Below are 17,978 nucleotides of genomic sequence, written 5' to 3'. Positions count from 1 at the left end.
ATTCTTTTACCTTAATTGAGAATCCTAATTTCGTCTGTTCACATTACACTGACTGATCTAATAATCAGTAGTAAATGACCATTTCTAAAAAAAACACATGAGAAATGCTTGTTTCATGTACGTATTTTATCCCGTATTTTTAGATTAATGGAACAGAAATTACAGTAAACTCCAAAATTAATTTATTGGTGAAGAAGTTTATATCAGCCTGTCAATTCGAGGCAAATCAGATGGTAATTAACAAACAATTAGCAGGAAAAGAGTTAACTTCCAAGCAACTTCGAACATTTAAAGAGTACAATTGTGGTTTTAGTAATCGAAGCCTTATTTGCTCTACATGTGGATTAGACCTTCGAATAAACAATTTACTGACTAGACGAGAATGGGAAGCAAAACGTATGATGAGTAATGATGACAAAGCTTTGAGTGCTAAACGTGTAATAGTATTTCAGTAAGTTGATATTCGGTCTTTTGCCGTACACACTACATACATTTACTTCTTATGATACAAGTTTTGTGCTATCTGCTAACAGACAAACGAACAGTTAAATCACACACGTCATTATGGCTTTTTTAAAATTTATATTGATCGGTAGGCACGTAATGAATTCGTTGAGTTTGTCAGTATGTCGAATAAAGGCTGTGTTGAATCATTGTAATCAGTCAGCTACAACGTAGGACCAGGCACATATGTGCAGCGGTCCAAGTTGCCATACCTCATTAGCACAACAAGATGAACACCGCATTCATAGAAGTAGGTAATTCAGTGGTGTCTAGTGCTTCTTTAGCTTCAGTTTGACCTTAGCAGTCACAATCAGATGGTGATCTAAAGCTGTCACCCCCTTGTTCTCACATCTCCCATGGACTTTTCGAGTTTTTCATTGTCCTTCATAGTAATTTCTTCTTCCCTCAGTAGATCGTGCAAGGCTTGGAACCTGTTGTTGAGACCTATTTTGAATTCGTTGAGTTTGTCAGTATGTCGAAGGAAGGCTGTATTGAACCATTGTAATGCTGTTTTCCCGGTTGTCTAGTGCTTCTTTGGCTTCGGTTTGATCTTGGGAGTCACAATCGGATGGTGATCTAAAGCTGTTAGCCCCTGGTTCTCACATGGACCTTTCGAGTTTTTCATTGATGCAATTACTATCGACCTGATTCTCTGTAATGTGGTCCAGTGAAACTCATGCTGCCTTGTGTAAACATGTGTAGGGGTGAATGGTGCCACTTGTAGCCATATTGTTGAAAACAAATCCCTCACCATTCTCGTTCCTTCCTCACAGTCCATGTTGTTCCATGATATCTTCTTATCCAGTGTTGTCCATTCCGAGTCTAAGTCTCCCATCAGGATGGTCTGGTCCTATTCTGAGCACTTTTGTAGAATGAACTGCAGCTCCATAAAACTAACATTTATTATTTGGGCTGTCATCTTTGGTGAGCACATTGCACTGAATGACATTAATTTTAATCCCCTCTTTGTTTTGCAGGATGATTTGATGATCTATGAGATTCCCATCCTATAAGCAATTTTCGCACTTCTTCGCATAACATTATTGAAACTTCTTTTGTGTGCAAATCATTTCCTTCTTTGTGACTACAATACAACAGTATCTCTCCCGAAGTTATTTATTTCGGTTCATCTTGAGTCCAGCGGGTTTCATTTATTACGCAAACCTCCAAGTTGTATCTTTTCATTTCTTAAGCTACTTGGGCCTTCCGGTCTCCCACATTGCCCATACACCATGTACATCTTCATTGTTTGTTGTTCTGGTTATCTGGATGCTCCTAGACTTTCAAATAATCTCGGCTATACCATGAGGCATTATAAGTTCTCTATATTTAGACCCTTCAATTTTCATCCAAGAGTTGAAATTAATTCGTCTAACATAGCGTATTTTGGGCGAAATACGCTGCTAACTTTACGCCTGACCCTCTTCATTCATACGGAGTTGGGACAAGTGGTGACCCTAGTGGCGTCCAGGCTGAGTTAAACCATTGATTTAGCTGTTCGCTACTTTAGTAAGTTATCCAAACAATTTTTTTTGTCATATCACTTCATTATTTAACTGAATCTCAATTTCGGTAGATTATCTTATTCCTTTTATTCTTCAGTTGCCATCATGCGTTTCATGAAAGATGTTTGAGGGAATTCCAGTGTAAAACTGATACACCTGCATCTGTGGTTCATTTTTGGTCATGTTCAATATGTCGACCCGTAAGCTATCCTGCAGTTAAGACTAATTGTTTTTATGATGATATGGTCAAATTACACTCGGATGAAATCAAGGTAGATAATCCTACCCAGTCGTCTACAAAAAATGAGGAGAACATTCTGTTTTAGGTAACTATATTATATTAGCTTCATACTTTTCCACTTCTAATGTATTCGAAATCGTATCTCACAGACAATTAGCTATCTAGCATTGGTCCACTCAAACATTGTCACTGTTTGGGATTAACTTCAGATGTTTAGCATCTTCAGAATATCGTGCTAATCTTCACTGATTTTGAATAATAGTTCAAAAGAGCTGTCCGAAATGTGGAAACGAGTGTTGAAACTAAAGTCTAATAAAAACTGAAATGCTACAAATTCCAAGCTTGTTATTAAAGCTATAAATCCCGTTTTCTTTCAACTCTTGAACCAACAAATTGAAAATCTAAATTATATATAATATAGATTTCTGAGAACTTTGTTCATGATACTTTTTGAAGAAGCCAAAAAGGTCGCACCGATGATGAGCATTCTAGGTAAAAGTATCTTGCTGGCGAACCTGAGCAACGACAATGCATCTTAGATTTTGACGCAAAATAAAAACCTGATTAAAGTTAGGTTTTTTACTATATATCAAATCAAAATTGTCTATATCTAATTCCTAAAGTTAATAAAAGCATCTCTTGGTCAACTGTATATGGAGTTGACTAAATATCACTACCTACAAAAAATATTTGCGGCTTATAGCTCAATGTACGAACATGTATCTAGGTTACGATGTAACTCTTTTACTTTTGCAAATTAAATACTTTGATTTTCAACTTTTCTAAATCTTCAGATTGATACTGACCCACTCGTACACAAAGTTTTATTTGTCCTTCGAGAAACTAATTCCGGAACATGGTATATAACAGCTATGTATCAATACCTGTGATAAATTCCTTGCTTCTCTTATCGCTTAATTTGTTAGTGATTTCCATATGTTCGTATCATAATTTTATTTTCTTGTATATGTTTGCCAAATTTTACAGAAAAATATTTCAATATTCGAATATTTCTTGTTCTTTTGATTTGCTTTAGTATTTAACCCTAAAAAGGAGGAAACTTATGTGCAAGCATAAGCCGATTTTATTCGTCAGTGCTTATTAATTACAAAGTGTAATTTTGGTTAAATGTATGGACCGGGTAGTCACTTATCTGTAGAAATCGCATCGCTCAGTGGTCAAGCGCTCGCGTGCAAGACTGATAGGTCCTGGGTTCGAATCTCGCGGGGGGCGAGATCGTATATGCGCACTGCTGAGCAATCCCGCAATAGGACAAGACGGCCGTCCAGTGCTTCCAGGTTTACTATGGTGGCCCAGCTTCAATTGACTCGTGATCTCAACCATTGAAATTACTATAAATATCCACAAAACCCCTTCTGATCTTAAACAATTATGCAAAATAATTTGATAACTATGCAAAAGACTTAACCTCGACTTTTTTTATGAAATCGTACAAAATACTTAACTTCTAGCGTGTCCATGTTAAAAAAAAACTTGACTTAACTGTTTGCCAAGAATTCAGGAATATTATAGGAGTTCTATACAAGAATGCTATGTAAGATGAGTGTATACAACTAATTGGTACAGAAAAGCAATGAAGTTAGACAGAATTCCCTGATTTCCTCACAGAGGTTATTGTAACGACAACTTCAAGATGGGGACACAATGGTGGTGTGGACCCACTACCCAGAGAGGTTTTCACCTTCAACCTCCGTTCAATATATTCGTATCCACTGTCAAATCATGATTTACAAATGATTGGTTTCGTTTGACATGTTGATCGAAGTTATTTTTCTTAATGTGAGTGGTTCTTGATAAAAACGGACTACACCTTATTCCAAACAATATCACACCTTTGGAGACTGATTTACTTTTATTTTCAATGTTTATTTCTGATAAGTCTTCCAACTGAATGCGAGAATCAGTTTCCTAAGCTCTTCTAATAAACCCAGGTTAATTCCACACGGCAACTTGAACACGACAAAAAAGGCGCGAAGTGTAGAGAGGACGTTTTACTCCTAAGTTAGTTAAGGTACAGAAAAATAGGGGTATTCATACTATTTCAAACGCCCTTGAGCTTCCGGAACCATACTAACTATAGTAGCCTCATAGGTAATTATCGGATCAAAACCGTGGCAAGTGATTCTGTGTTTTCTAGGTCTTTATGCGAAGATTCAACAAGTTCTCTGTGTCTCTATAGGCTTGCCGAGGTATATCTTTGGGACCCCTCCAATATCGCTAAAAAGCATGACTTCTCGCGTTTACCTGTAGTCTGGTGACTGATCTGCGGCGGCATCGTCCTTCTCTTAATGTGTTTTTTTCGTTTTCATTCCAAGTCCTCACCTTGCAAGTGTCCAAAAGTATATCCAGTGGCAGATTCGTTTGACCACCTCTAGTGTTTATCGTTCTTTTATCTTTATGAGCCTGGTTCGTATGCCTAACAAATGTTCGGAAGGCTCCTCCCACCTTATACAAAACTCTACCCAATTTTAGCACAATAATCCCTGGTTCCCATCGATTTTGGCCATGATCCGACTTCATAAATACTCTTCTCTCCGTGTCAAGACTGCGACTGGAGCATAGCGTTAGAAACCGTCCAGGTGCTTCTCCCAAATATGACTTCCCATCCGGCACAACAGGGTTGGGTTAGACGTAAGAACTTATTGGTTGGCTAACTCGGAGTCTTCTCTCTTCCCTTAAGCAGTGCTTTTTTGAAAGTGTCTATGAAGCGCTCTGCTTGTCTGTTAGATTGGTGATGATAGGGTAGAGAGGATGAGTTATTCCTTCACACCACAGAATTGTCCGAACAAGTCAGAGGCGAATTGAGAGTCATTACCTGTCACCAAAGTATCTGGAACTCCGGAATAGCTGGACAGACTAGACAACTTGATGATTGTTCCCTTGCCTGTACAGTTCGACATGATATATATTTCGGGCCATTTTGTAAATACATCCACAATAACTAGAAACTTTTTCCTAGGACTGGACTTGCGAAATTTGCATAAAATCTTTCCCAGAGTCCAGCAGGCTTAGGCCACTTTTCGAAGGGTTTTTAACGGCTCGCAGGAAAGACGGACAGTTATGGCATTTGTCTTCGATATCTCTGTCCATTGATGCTTAAAAGACGTAGCTTTGAGCCAACCATTTTATTTTATTGATCCCAGGGTGACCACTGGAATTGCTTGAGCACTTTTTGGCGCGGGAATTTTGGAGAAATCCGTTCATCGAATATAACATATGAGTCGACAGCCATTAGTGAGTCACGTTGACGAAAGTATTTCAAACGTTCTCTCTGAAAGCGGTGGTTTGGCCATCTAATAAAGAAAAACCCCTTGACTTAATGTCTAGCCATTTCTAATAGTTTCTTTGAAAGTAAACGTTAGTCCATCAACTTCATCATCCAATAGGCGACGAACTTCTTTCCCAGTTTTACCTATTAATCTCGATAGGGCATCAGTGTGTCCAAAATCTGTAATAGGCTGGTACTTGATCCTAAAATCGTTGCCTGGAAGTATGGTTGTCCAATGTTGTAGCTGATGAGTCGTGTAGGTAGCAATCCCTTTCCTTAACCCAAATATGGCTAGTAATGGTTTATGATCTCTCTATTTGGCTGTAGTTACGTTGTCGTTGTCAACAGTCTGACCAAATAGATCACTTTTCCAGATCTGTCGGAGAAAATATGAAAGATGAGTGTCCCAATACCATAATTTTAAGCATCCACAATAGGTAAGAAGGAGTCATAATGTGTACGAAAGAATATGAAGGCTAGGGATTGCTTGACTTTCTCGAAAGCTGCTTTGGAGTTTGTGGGTTTGAGTTCTTTACCAGCAAGTGATTCAATGAAGACTAAGAAGAAAAGTCCCGTAATGGCTAACCAGTCCAAAGAAAGATCGCAGAGTAAAAACCTCAGTTGGTCTAGGCATGGTTTTTATAGCATCGATATTTTCTGGATCTGGTCGTCGTCCTTTATCTATTATGAGGCCAAGATATTGTACCTGTTGCATATAAAAGTCACGTTTCTGCACCGATACGAAAACCATATCCAGATATGTGTGATAGCACTAGGTCAAGTTTCTTTTGTAATTTCATAATGATGTCATCCAAATAAGCTCACGCTCCTGAAATACCCTGTAACATGGTATCCATAATTTGTTAGAATATAGCGACTTCCGTCTTGACTCCAAAGGCCGATCGATTATATTGGAATAGACCCTTGTTTGTATTGATGATGGAATCTTTACACTCATCAGCTCCTAAGAAATCCAACTTTCCAAAAAACACCAGCGTACAACTTGGTGAAGAGATCTCCGGCAAGAGTAAATGATACTGGTGAGTTTCTAGAACTTTATTTCGCCCACTGGAGTAATTGGCACATGAGCGACCGCTACCGTTGGATATCTTAACTACCACTATCGGCGCAGTCCAATCTGAGAAGTTCACTGGTCCAATAATACTCATTTCTCGAAGTCGTCCGAGTTATTGTTCAACTACTGGGAGAACAGCATAAGACACAGGTCTTTTGGATCGGAATAATGACTTCGTCCGAAACCGAGAGGTAGGAATAGCTTTTACACTCCAGGAACGTCATCAAATACTTTCTGCTCAATAGTATGCCAGCTGGGTTTTGTGGTAGTCTCTCATTGCCTCCACATAACTGCAGATTTGGTTTATGGGACGATCTGTTGATTTTAGTTTCTTGATCCAATCAAGTCCCAAGGTGTTCAGTGATATACAACATGCTCTCTTCTGTTATGTTCCTCTCAATGACTGTAATGTAATTCTCCAACAACAGTTGGCTTTCCGTCAGAAGCACTATGGGCTGACTGTTGAGTTGAATATATTTGAGGTCTAACAAAACTCTCATATTCTTCTGCTTATAAGCGAGATGTTAGAAGCCGTATACGGGCATCATACCCATTAATCATGAGATAAACATATTTTCTACGGTTATATGAACCGGTCCGGTTAAGGGTAATTGTTACCTTGGTCGTTCGCGGTTTGAATCTTCTAGAATATGCTTTCGGTTGTTAGTGGCGTTTTCTGGCTTTAAAATGACTCTATGACTGACACAGTGAGTAATGACGTCATCGATTGGAATGCGAATGGGATATGAAACTTCTTTTTCCAATCGTGTGTGATATGGATTGAACATTTTAAGAAGGATTACAGATGCTTAATTGCATAATATGACATATACTTACACAGTAATTTACTGAATTATTATCGTTAAATACAAATCTGTCTGTTAATCTAACCGTAAATAAGTAATATAAAGTGTAGTGTGTTTTCAAATCACTTTGATTTATTTTGGGAATTTAATAAATCCTTATCATCGGCCTTCGTACCTCTTCTCTTACATTCAAGCTGCCGTGTAGATTTAGCCCGGAGTTATTAGAAGCGTTGTTGTTAGGAAACGGGTACTAGCTAAGGATGGCAAATCAATTAATGCAGTGGTGAAACTTCATCAGTTGAGATGGTTGGGACATGTGTTACATATGCCCATGTCCATGAAGTCACTGACAAGTGGACTGAGTCATGTCGGTAGGTGTAGACTACCTGGTTGGGGACCGCAAGATGATAGCAACCGATGGTTAGAGACCCTGAATGACATGGCTCAAAATCGTTTGTAATGGCGCAGGTGCATCCACTCTTTGTGTTCTCCCAAATTTTAATCTCCTGATTCCTCCTTGTCTCTTTTTTTTCTCCCAAATTTATTACACTCTTTATATAACATCTCCAAACCCTAATCTTCCAGATTGCTGCTTATACTCTTACTACCTCTACCACTAGGGGATTTGAATCGACAACTGCATCTCTGTGCTAATGTGGTATGGCAACTTGAACTGATGTACGTACGTACGAAGTTCTACGTTGTTAATGACTGACTGACTATTAGAAACGTTCAGTTGAAAGACTTATCAATGACCTTTTCTAGAACATGTAGTACAACAATGATTTCGAAACGGGAAAAATCTTTTGAAGCACTAACCGCCACAACCAGCATGGGAATGATGGCTTACCGCTGTCATTGCGTTAACTTTGTGTGGTTTAACCTTGTAAGTTCCAAACTCACCAAAAGAGGGGTTTTGCTGAGACAGACACATCTGAACGATTTCTATGATTCTTGTTTGAGACTTTCCAAACTGTTTCTCTTGATGCTCTATGTAGGCTTCAAACTGTTCAAAAGAAATGTTCATTGTAGTTTTCTCCGTCGCTACTGCAAAGTCCTAGGCTTTTTTAGTAAGCCCAAACTATATCTACACGACAAAATTAATACTGACGACAGAGAGTGGTACATAACACGTAGCTGTGATAAGCAGTATACCACGTTCTTTTTACAAACATTATCTGTTAACAAGTTCTTTACAACAAATAACAAATGTACTGTTCTAAAAAAAACTACATCTCTAATATGTCATTTAATGGAATGCTCGTAGCCAGTCATTCTAGATTTACTGAAATATATCTAAATCTTATTAAAACTACCGAAATCGAGATTAAAGTCATGTCTTCAATCCAGTTCAGTTTAATAATTAACGATTTCTGCGATCTGTTGCAACTGCAAATATCAATCATATCAGCTTATAAATATGTAGTTATTAACCTGGTGTTGTTGCACAGTTTAACCAGCTGGTTGCGAATACAGTCCGCGATATTATATGTATTTCGGCTTTTGTCGCCTGCTCATATATATGCTTGCATAAAACCACCAAATAAAATATTTATGAATCCGTAAATATACAGTTCATAGGTTGTAGCAACTATAGAACTTTTTGTTACATACTAATTTTTCGGCGACATTATATATACGACCTTAATGCATAGAAAATGCTCGAGGTAGAAGGCATATATGAGAAAATATCAGACTGGTTGAAGATTAATTGGTTACTATCAATATGTTTACAACTTTAATCGATATGAGTAATTGAAGTGCACTAAAAAATAACTTTCTATACGTTTAGTTAGATTAGAAGTTTAAGTGGTTGTAAGTAATAATAACTTTGTACTTGTACGTAATCACATCGTAATACAAAATAAACGTCAATTGAAATAAGTTTTCCCAAAAACTTAATTGTATATTTTAAACAGATATATACATGGGTTTGTATGATTTACATGGTAGAAGTTTGTGTGGATTATGACACCTGAATTTAAACGAACCGGAAGGTATTTACAAACATGCATTTCACTTTGCAGGTGTTACACTAGGAAGTCCAAATCAATGGATAGCTTTAGTTAACGATAATTTATATTTTTACCCAAAATAATTTTGAACTGATGGAGCTATAACTGTTCTTGCACAAAACATTCAACAGTTTTCAGACTATTTATCGGTGTTAAGCAGGCAGACAACTAATTGTGCTCAGATGTAAAACACTTCATTCGATAAATAAGTTAACTTGGAGGAAGCTAGGATTCCGGCAGTTTACACAAAATCAAGATTTTTCCAAAGTCAAATAAAAAAGAGATTATCAGAGCATAACGAAACCCGTTGCATTCCGAACGTTATACCATTTTCTGTCTATTGCTTAAAAAGTTAATCATGCAGGTTTCTGCTGTGATTCATCAACTTTGATATTACTCATCATTATAGTAGAAACTTAGCTGTTATATAGACAAACTTATGCCCAAAATGTGACTCAAAAAGAAGCAGGTAAGTTTGACTTACAATTCGCTAATCTTTTTTGGGTGCACAAATCAATGCCTTTGTCACATACTGAACACTACAATGTCCGACATAACTCTTTTATATCACCTAAGTGAAGTTATACTGACGAAAAAAAAAATTTAAGTAGAGTTGGTACTTACTTTTATGTTTGTCAGTTTAGTTTGAATATTACTAATGTAGCTGCGACCTGGACGTATTTGTGAAAACTAGATTTAAAATTTTAATTTACACGAAATATTACGTTTACGAAACGTAATATTGTTAACAGATAAAACCGTAACAAACGGTGTGTTTATGTCGTGATCTTCGTCTAATATAAAACCCACTAAACAAAGATCAAAGATGCCATTCAAGATTTCGTGACATTAGGCTTCCCAAACTATTTAAACAGCTAGAAATTACGGTCAACTGTTATCTTATTTATCAAGTCGGAACAAAAAGAATATACAAAACAAGTTGATCGAAACAAATTAAGCTCTGATCATTTTCACGATGTATCGCATTACCCCAGAAGTTGTCAATTTGAAAGTAGTTGTCTGAAACACGCCTAGATTCTCGACATAAGTTAACCAGTCAAAAATGTTACCTCCAGGTCCGTAAGAAGCTTTACAAGCTAACAAAACGATCCCAGATTGACATAGACTAGTTTCAAGTATGTTGTGCAATCTTTCATATAGGTCTGTGCGGTAAATTGTTTCGCTAGCAAAGATATAGTCAAACTTCACATTGGCGCTTGACTGCCAAAGCTTTGAAAGATGAAACCAGTCCCCGCTGTAGAATTCCAACTGAGTGTGTTCATTGTGGCTATCAGCATCATTTTGAGATCCTGAATTAATGATGACGTTAGGAATAGTCCAGCACTTTAAAACTTCGGAATTGTAATCCTTAAAAAAGAAAATAGTAAAAATACTGGTGAGAAAATGTAGTAAAGTGTGGCAAACTCTTCACAAAAACATTCACCACATGCAGACTTTCTATAGGACTTCACCATTACTTTCGACCTTTAAGATGCTAGTGAGCTTTTATGTTAAATAATCAGATATAATTTACCTAGACACTTTCGGAAATAAACTTTAAAACTCCTATGATAAAATACTTTCATTCAATATTTAAATCGCAACCCGAGGACGTTATGCAACTCGACCAAATATTTCTTATCAAGATAAGGCTATAATATTACGCCAACACAACGCTGACTTAAAACAACCCGCTTACTTGGAACCTAACTAAGCGGGCACCAGCCTTGATAGCGAATATACCTGGTAGTCCACAACCGCAACCTACTTCTAAGACGTTTTTTCCACACATTCTTTCCGAAAAATATTTTGATATGTAATCGACGAGATCCTTGCTGCCATCCCACAGAGTAAAACCACCTTCAATGAAGCCAGGTTTGACATCCTCACGTGCGTGAACAGCGTCGAATACATTGAGTTCACTTTTGGGCAGTTTGCGTAGATAATCATCGAGAACAGATTCAGCAATGTACCACAGTTCTGTAATAAAATAATGATAAATAAATTCTATTACTGTCTAGCATTTCAGAAGTACTTAAATATATTTTAAAACAGTCAATTACCTAAAAAAATCCTTGTGAGAAAATGAATACCCTTACAAATGGTAAGTAAACAACTTAACATTTCATTCTATTACTAAGATACATCCATTTAAGTTAAATGAGACGAGACGACCATTGTTGCTTTTGAAGCATCATATGGTTGCCGTGATAACGTTGATTCAGTAACTTTATTTATACGCACTCCATTCTAGACTAAAAAGAGACTAATGGAAAAAAGCAATCAAATAAGACATAAATTCTCGATATTAAGTCACTTTCAAAACGCATACGCTTAGAAATAAGTGACGGTATTCACGTTACAACACGGCACAAATCCACAAAATTGGTGACTATTGGTTGTAATCACCCAAAAGAACGAAGAACTTGTTGGAAGGTGGAAGCATTGTTTGGAGACAACTGACAAGGAATGAAATCGACAGATGCCCATAATCGTGCTCAATTTGAATTTCTTATAACTACATAACTACTTCGAAAGAAGTCCCACTCACCGCCTTGTGGCGGGGGCATTGTTTACGAAATTGAGAGAACGAAAAGCGAATATCCGGCGCCAAAACCGGATTGGTGGGCACAGAGGACCCACAGATAATTAATTTCGCTCTCTCAGAACGCCCATTCATAGAAAAGTATACTATTCCACCTAGTTATCAAGTACATTTCTGCATTGCCACGGTTGATATGATGCTTATGAAATATTAGAGTAGAATATAAGATTGGTATTTGAGTCATTTTAATCTGTAGAAGTCACCCTCGTAAAAAATCATCCAATCGGTTTGCTACTGATTATGTAAAAAATATTTCTAAAGCAGAGTACACTTCTCACAATTATTAAATATCAATTTAGTCATGTTTACTTTTTTGCGTTCTCTGGGAAAAAAAGAATCTATAAGGAGCGACCAAGAGATATATCACTAGTTGATTAACTTTGATAATCGGCCGGTCTAACATTTAGTTTTATCTTTGAAAATTCAGTTAATAAATATTTTAGTATATTATCTTACTGTACTGTGAAAACTATCCACCCAGTGTTGATATCTGTTTAGTACAAAGCTTGTTTTGAGTTAGAATCATCTAAATGCAACCACTAATCTCTGAAAGAGATCTGTATATAAAAGTTTTAACTTCCCCATAAAATACGTATATTCGCAGCTAAAATTAGTGTCCCTTCAGTCCTAATAGTTGGGAGTTTACTTGAGAATATTGGGCCTATAGTGTTGGAAAGTAAGTTCATGATTTTGCTAATTGCGCCTACCTATGTTTTTACAATTGCATCGATATTTATAATTGAGCAGCGAAAGTTCAGGTTATAGCACACCTGTTTAGTTTGTAATACGTCATCCATATACTTAAAGCCAAATTATTAAAGTGAGTCGCCTTAAAGAGCATATCAACAATACAACAACTTGAGTATTACGTCTTCTACTGCCTAGTATTCATGGATACCACTCGACTAGTCACAAAATCAAAACAAAACTTGGAGAAGAACATAAATATATTAAGGATATACATCCTAAGCAGACAGTAAAGTTTACTTAATAAATTATATATACACCAAAGTGATTATAATTATAATCACCCGTCATAATCACTACATCAAAGTACTTAGCTCTTTGAAGGAGATTATAATTGTTTTAGTATAACTGATCTTGGATTTTATTTGGAATCTACTTAGTGGAAATGTATGCAAAGCTTCAAATTGAAAAATACGGTTTATACCCCTCTTTCGAGCTCCTATTGTCTAATTTGATTTAACTGTACATAGAGTCCGCAATCTGAATCGAGCCCAGGAACAACTTTTCTGCATTCAGTTTTAATAATATACTTACACTAGTAGGATCATGAGGAATAAATAACGAAATCAAAGACATATAAAGGAAGGGCTGAGCTTATTTATATTGGCTGATGAATGACCATGTTTTTGGCCAGTGTGATCTGTCTAGGAAGTATATTTTCATATACTCACATTACATTTTAATGGATAGCAAAACTACCCAGGCGCTTAAACTGATCACCCATGAGTCAGTTATGCAAATTCCGGAGATAGCATACGTCAATCATATTAGACTTGATACATGGGTCAAATACTGTGAGCTTTAAAACATAGCTTGGAGAAAGACTCCTGGAGATCAAATAAGGGTCAATGATAAGGCGAGAACCATTAATAGATGATTGAATTCAATTTCGAAGTGTGCAAGAGAATTTAGAGGTATCCATGTTTGATACTTTTTAGTCATTATTACTACGACGACATTTCGTCCTGATAGGCTTTAGTGAAACTCGGTTTAGCATTGAGTGTTTCTTTGATATCAGAATGTGACTGCACAGCGTAACTAAACTGCTACAAAGAACAAGTCCGGTTACAGAGTTAAAATAGCGAATGCACTCAGCCTAGTTGACATCAAGATTTTTCTTACGTTAGCTTATCAATGATTTTGTCTAAAACATGTCAGACACAATATATACCATCTAATAGCACGTTTGTTTGGACTTTTTGCATAAATGAGGTTATTTTGCAATAAATTAGAATTGTCAGAATATTTAAAACGAGACAATTATTAGTCAGCTTGTTGCATTTCATACTATTTTTTGACTGTAGTTAAATGAAATAGAATCATGTAAACAGACACTAGGAAAGTGAGGCAAGCCAAATATACTGTAAAAGACAAAATGTTTGCTTACTGGATTTACGTTGGTTTCCAGTTACCTTAATAAAAACCATTATAAATACACAGTACACAGTAACACACATAAGCAGATTTGTAATGGATCGTAATAATTTATAAAAATGTATGTAAACTTACTTGAACCGTTTGCGATTGCATGAAAATCTGTGCCCAAACCTAAAACATCTCTGTAACCTGCGAAACATTGATAACACAGACTCAACTTACCATCACTTAAAGTGAGTGATTGAACTAAGTTAGAATACGTCACAGTGTCATGTCGCTTGAATTCTTTGTCATCACTGTTCGCATAGAATTTAAATTCAAACTAAAAAAGAACACAGGAATTCAAAACCAGACATATACAGTGCACCACAAACAAGTAATACAAATAAACCATACTTTCTGATTCATAACGAAACTGCATTCAGAAAAGATAATGAGTCCCAAGAAATTTAGTTTTTCTGCAAACCACATTTCTAAAACGTGCAGCTGGTCTACAGTTAGGTTGTCACTATGATCTACTGCTATTTAATACATGTCTACATTCCCCTATATACTTAGGAGATCTTAATAACTTCTTCACATACTATCCAGTTTGTAAAAAATGGCTTACAAGATGACGCTTTGGTAGATATTTTAGTTGAAGATTAACTGTTTTGAACCATGAAAACATTGTTCAAGCACAGCCTTTTACATGGTTAACTAACTTTTCTATCTACACATCACTATGGATGAATATCACCACAGATTTCTAAACAAACATGAACATATATAGTAGTATTTAGAGTTAGTGGTTGCGGTAAAACTGAACTACAAGGGCAATTCAATGATAGACATGAAAATAATAGCAATGAGACGTAGTTAGTATGTGGAATTTAGGACTGAAGTCTACGATTTCACAAGTAACCGATAAAGCGGAAATAAAGGGGAAAATATATTGGAAAATGAAGTGGAAATAATGGGGAAACGTGCCTAAATGTCAGCTTTTTCGCATGTCAGAGGGAGAAAAAATGTCGATTTTCCTCTTTATGTCGCTGAGTTGTTTACTTTTCGCCCAAAATCGACCCCCCCCCCCATTATTTACACTTTTGTCTGCTATATTTCCCCTTTATTGGTTCCTTGAGTTGAAGTCTGGTATCAGCATTTATAAGCCCGTGACAAAAGCCTTAACTCAAATCCACGAACACTAACTTTTAACTCTAAATCCTAATCGTTATTCACCAAACTAGCTAATAACCCTCTTTCGATCCTAGTTTGTAGATGAATTGCCTCAAGATCACCTTAACACCACTCAGAGATATTCCACCAGTTACAGTTTTAACTCGATTGACTATAGTCAATCGAGTTATATATATATATCAATTAAATTCAAATAAGTCATTAATGTCTCGATAAGTTAACCCACATTGCAATGAGAACTGTAATTACCATGAAGTTCGAAACGTCTAAAATTTTACATTCATATTCAATTGTGAAAATACAAGGTCAGGTGGCCTATGTTAATCCTTGCCATTTGTAATATTGTGATGAGTTGATCTTATTTTTTCCTATCAAACATAGGTACTTATAGTACGTATTCTAGTGGGGAATCCCAGTAATCCAGGACCTCTTGTCGAAATTGAAACGTAAGACGTAAATCATTCGTTGGTCCTAAACGCTTTGAGAATCCCACTCAAATAATTGGTCGTAGGTAGGAAAAAAGTAGAGAAAATAACAAACGAACTTAATATTTACGATATAATGAATCAATACTAGTGTATATAGTTTAAGGCGTCCTAGTAAATCATAAGAATACAGATAATGCAGACCACCCCGAGCTCCCAATTCTGGGAAACGTTTGAACAACTTTCGGTGAATTTTGGGGAAACCGCTATAGTGAACTTTGGGGAAATATCGGGAGAATGGCACCGAAACCTCAAATTTTCCCCAGGTCTGAGAAAATCCCCAACTACTTCCCGAAAATTCCCCTTTAACCTTGGTCAAGGTCGTTGGACTTTGGAGGTTTCCCCGAAATTCCCCAAACTTGGGAGATTGGGATCCACAATTTTGTCCATCGTCTTGGTCCACTTCCCATGTATGGAAAGCGCCTGAACGTTTGAATCCAATCTTCTGAGTTGCCTTTTGCAAAATGGGTGAAAATTGAGAACAGATTCTAATTTAAATCCTGATATTCTTATTTATCAGAAAATGTCTAGCTGATCAAGACATGTAAATTATCGGGGCTGAAGTCTTGTAGCGGTAACTAAATACTCGAAAGAAACAGCTTTGTAGCGGTAAATAAATCCCCAAAATAAATAGCTCTGCACGTTTTCGACATTGAATGCTGACCACATTAGTTTTAATGGACTCACCTAGCTGAAGGCGCTCGGTCATGCATCCGAAACAGATCACGAGTGGGAACACCGTGCTCAACAACCCCTTCAATCGCTAGCCAGATTAGTTCAGACGATCCTCGATACATTGATAGCCTATCAAATATATCTTCGAACCTTCTCGATTCTGTCTTTTGATTACACTTGGTGGGTACGATTCCTATTAGAAGGTGTAAATGGTTGAAGCGTTGTCGAACTCCAAATACCTGCGGCATTTTCATTGGTGAGCGCGACGTGATCTGGTACACCAAATCGTAAACTGTGAGTCTGTTCCATTTTGGGATCCTTTATATCATTGCCTTATTTTAATTTTTTATACAAAGGTTAGACCAACTCTTCAATAACATCGACCTGCAACACTGTTCTGCGACAGACATGTTGCGACGAATGAGAGAGGTTACCGGCCAAAGAACCCTCGATAATGGCCTATTCAAACAACTTTTATTATCTAAACTTCCTCAGCAGGTGCAAGCTGTGCTGGTCTCGTTTCACAACAACGCCTTAGACGAGCTGGCTGCATCTGTCGACCGCATTATAGAAATCACAAAATCTTCTAATATCGAGGTATTTTCAGTCAAAGAAAAACCTCAAACGGCTCAGAATGATATAAACGACTTATGTCACACACTCACGCGTTATCTTAGTCTTCGTACCGACCGTAAGAGATCGCGCACAGCACGTAGAAGCATTTCACGTAAGCGATCTGTCTCTAGACCACGAGAGACAGATAACCCCGACTGGTGCTGGTATCATAACCAGTATGGAAAGTTTTCCAGAAATTGCAGAAAACCCTGCAATTTTCCCAACACGAAACCGAGTGACTCGAAAAACAACTCGGGAAACTTCCAAGCCGGCACGCGTTAACGGCAACCGTAGCCGGCGAACAAAGCCGTCTGTTATTCGTCACAGATGTGACAACGAGAGTTCGCTACCTCGTCGACACTGGCGCAGAAGTTAGCGTTCTCCCAGCAAATCCTAACGACCGACTACACGAATCGACCCTAAACTTACAGGCGGCAAACGGAAAACCGATCGCTACGTATGGCAAAAGGTACGTTTACCTTAACGTGGGTTTACGCAAACCCATTCACTGGATTTTCGTTGTTGCAGATGTTTCTATGCCAATCATTGGTATGGACCTTCTACAACACCACAATCTGATCATCGATACGCGCAAACGGAGGCTAGTAGACGGAAACACTAATTTGTCCGTTTGCGTAACTTCTTTTACTGGTTGTAGAGTATCCCCAGTCACAGTTAAACATATGATAGACCCACTCTATCAACCACTACTCGATAAGTACCCTGGGATACAACAAACTCAACCGAAACTACCGTGTGTAACCAGCAATGTTACACATCACATCACGACTACAGGACCACCTGTATTCTCTAAAGCACGACGACTAGCTCCCGAAAAGCTAAGGTTAGCGAAAAACGAGTTC

General features: G+C 37.3%; 2 protein-coding genes across 2 annotated transcripts in view; one reads left to right on the top strand and one right to left on the bottom strand.

Annotated features, from left to right (window-relative positions):
• Positions 1–3,256, top strand: part of VPS8_1 (Vacuolar protein sorting-associated protein 8) — a 49,623-nt gene extending 46,367 nt beyond the window's left edge. Inside the window, exons 25-27 of the mRNA XM_051210961.1 lie at positions 144–451; positions 2,107–2,335; positions 3,045–3,256. Of these exons, the coding sequence (XP_051070985.1) occupies positions 144–451; positions 2,107–2,335 (537 nt within the window). The 3' untranslated portion in view covers positions 3,045–3,256. The remainder of the gene's footprint in view (positions 1–143; positions 452–2,106; positions 2,336–3,044) is intronic.
• Positions 3,257–8,018: 4,762 nt separating this feature from the next.
• Positions 8,019–16,127, bottom strand: METTL18 (Histidine protein methyltransferase 1). The gene is made up of 5 exons (XM_051210958.1): positions 15,590–16,127; positions 14,387–14,486; positions 14,297–14,353; positions 11,135–11,415; positions 8,019–10,803 (listed from the first exon to the last, which is right to left on the bottom strand). The coding sequence occupies exons 1-5, from the start codon at positions 15,590–15,592 to the stop codon at positions 10,390–10,392; spliced, it is 855 nt and encodes a 284-aa protein (XP_051070984.1). The 5' UTR covers positions 15,593–16,127; the 3' UTR covers positions 8,019–10,389.
• Between the last annotated feature and the right edge of the window lie 1,851 nt (positions 16,128–17,978).

Source organism: Schistosoma haematobium, chromosome ZW, assembly GCF_000699445.3.
Source record: "Schistosoma haematobium chromosome ZW, whole genome shotgun sequence".
In the NCBI taxonomy this organism is placed as follows: Eukaryota; Metazoa; Platyhelminthes; class Trematoda; order Strigeidida; family Schistosomatidae; genus Schistosoma; species Schistosoma haematobium.
Note: the sequence above shows the minus strand (reverse complement) of the source record. Positions and strands in the feature narration are given on the sequence as shown.

Coding starts and splice junctions, on each gene's coding strand:
- METTL18 (XM_051210958.1), bottom strand. Junction 11,416..14,296: donor TGCAATCGCAAACGGTTCAA/GTAAGTTTACAT, acceptor ATTTTATTACAG/AACTGTGGTACATTGCTGAA. Junction 10,804..11,134: donor CCCGCTTAGTTAGGTTCCAA/GTAAGCGGGTTG, acceptor TTCTTTTTTAAG/GATTACAATTCCGAAGTTTT.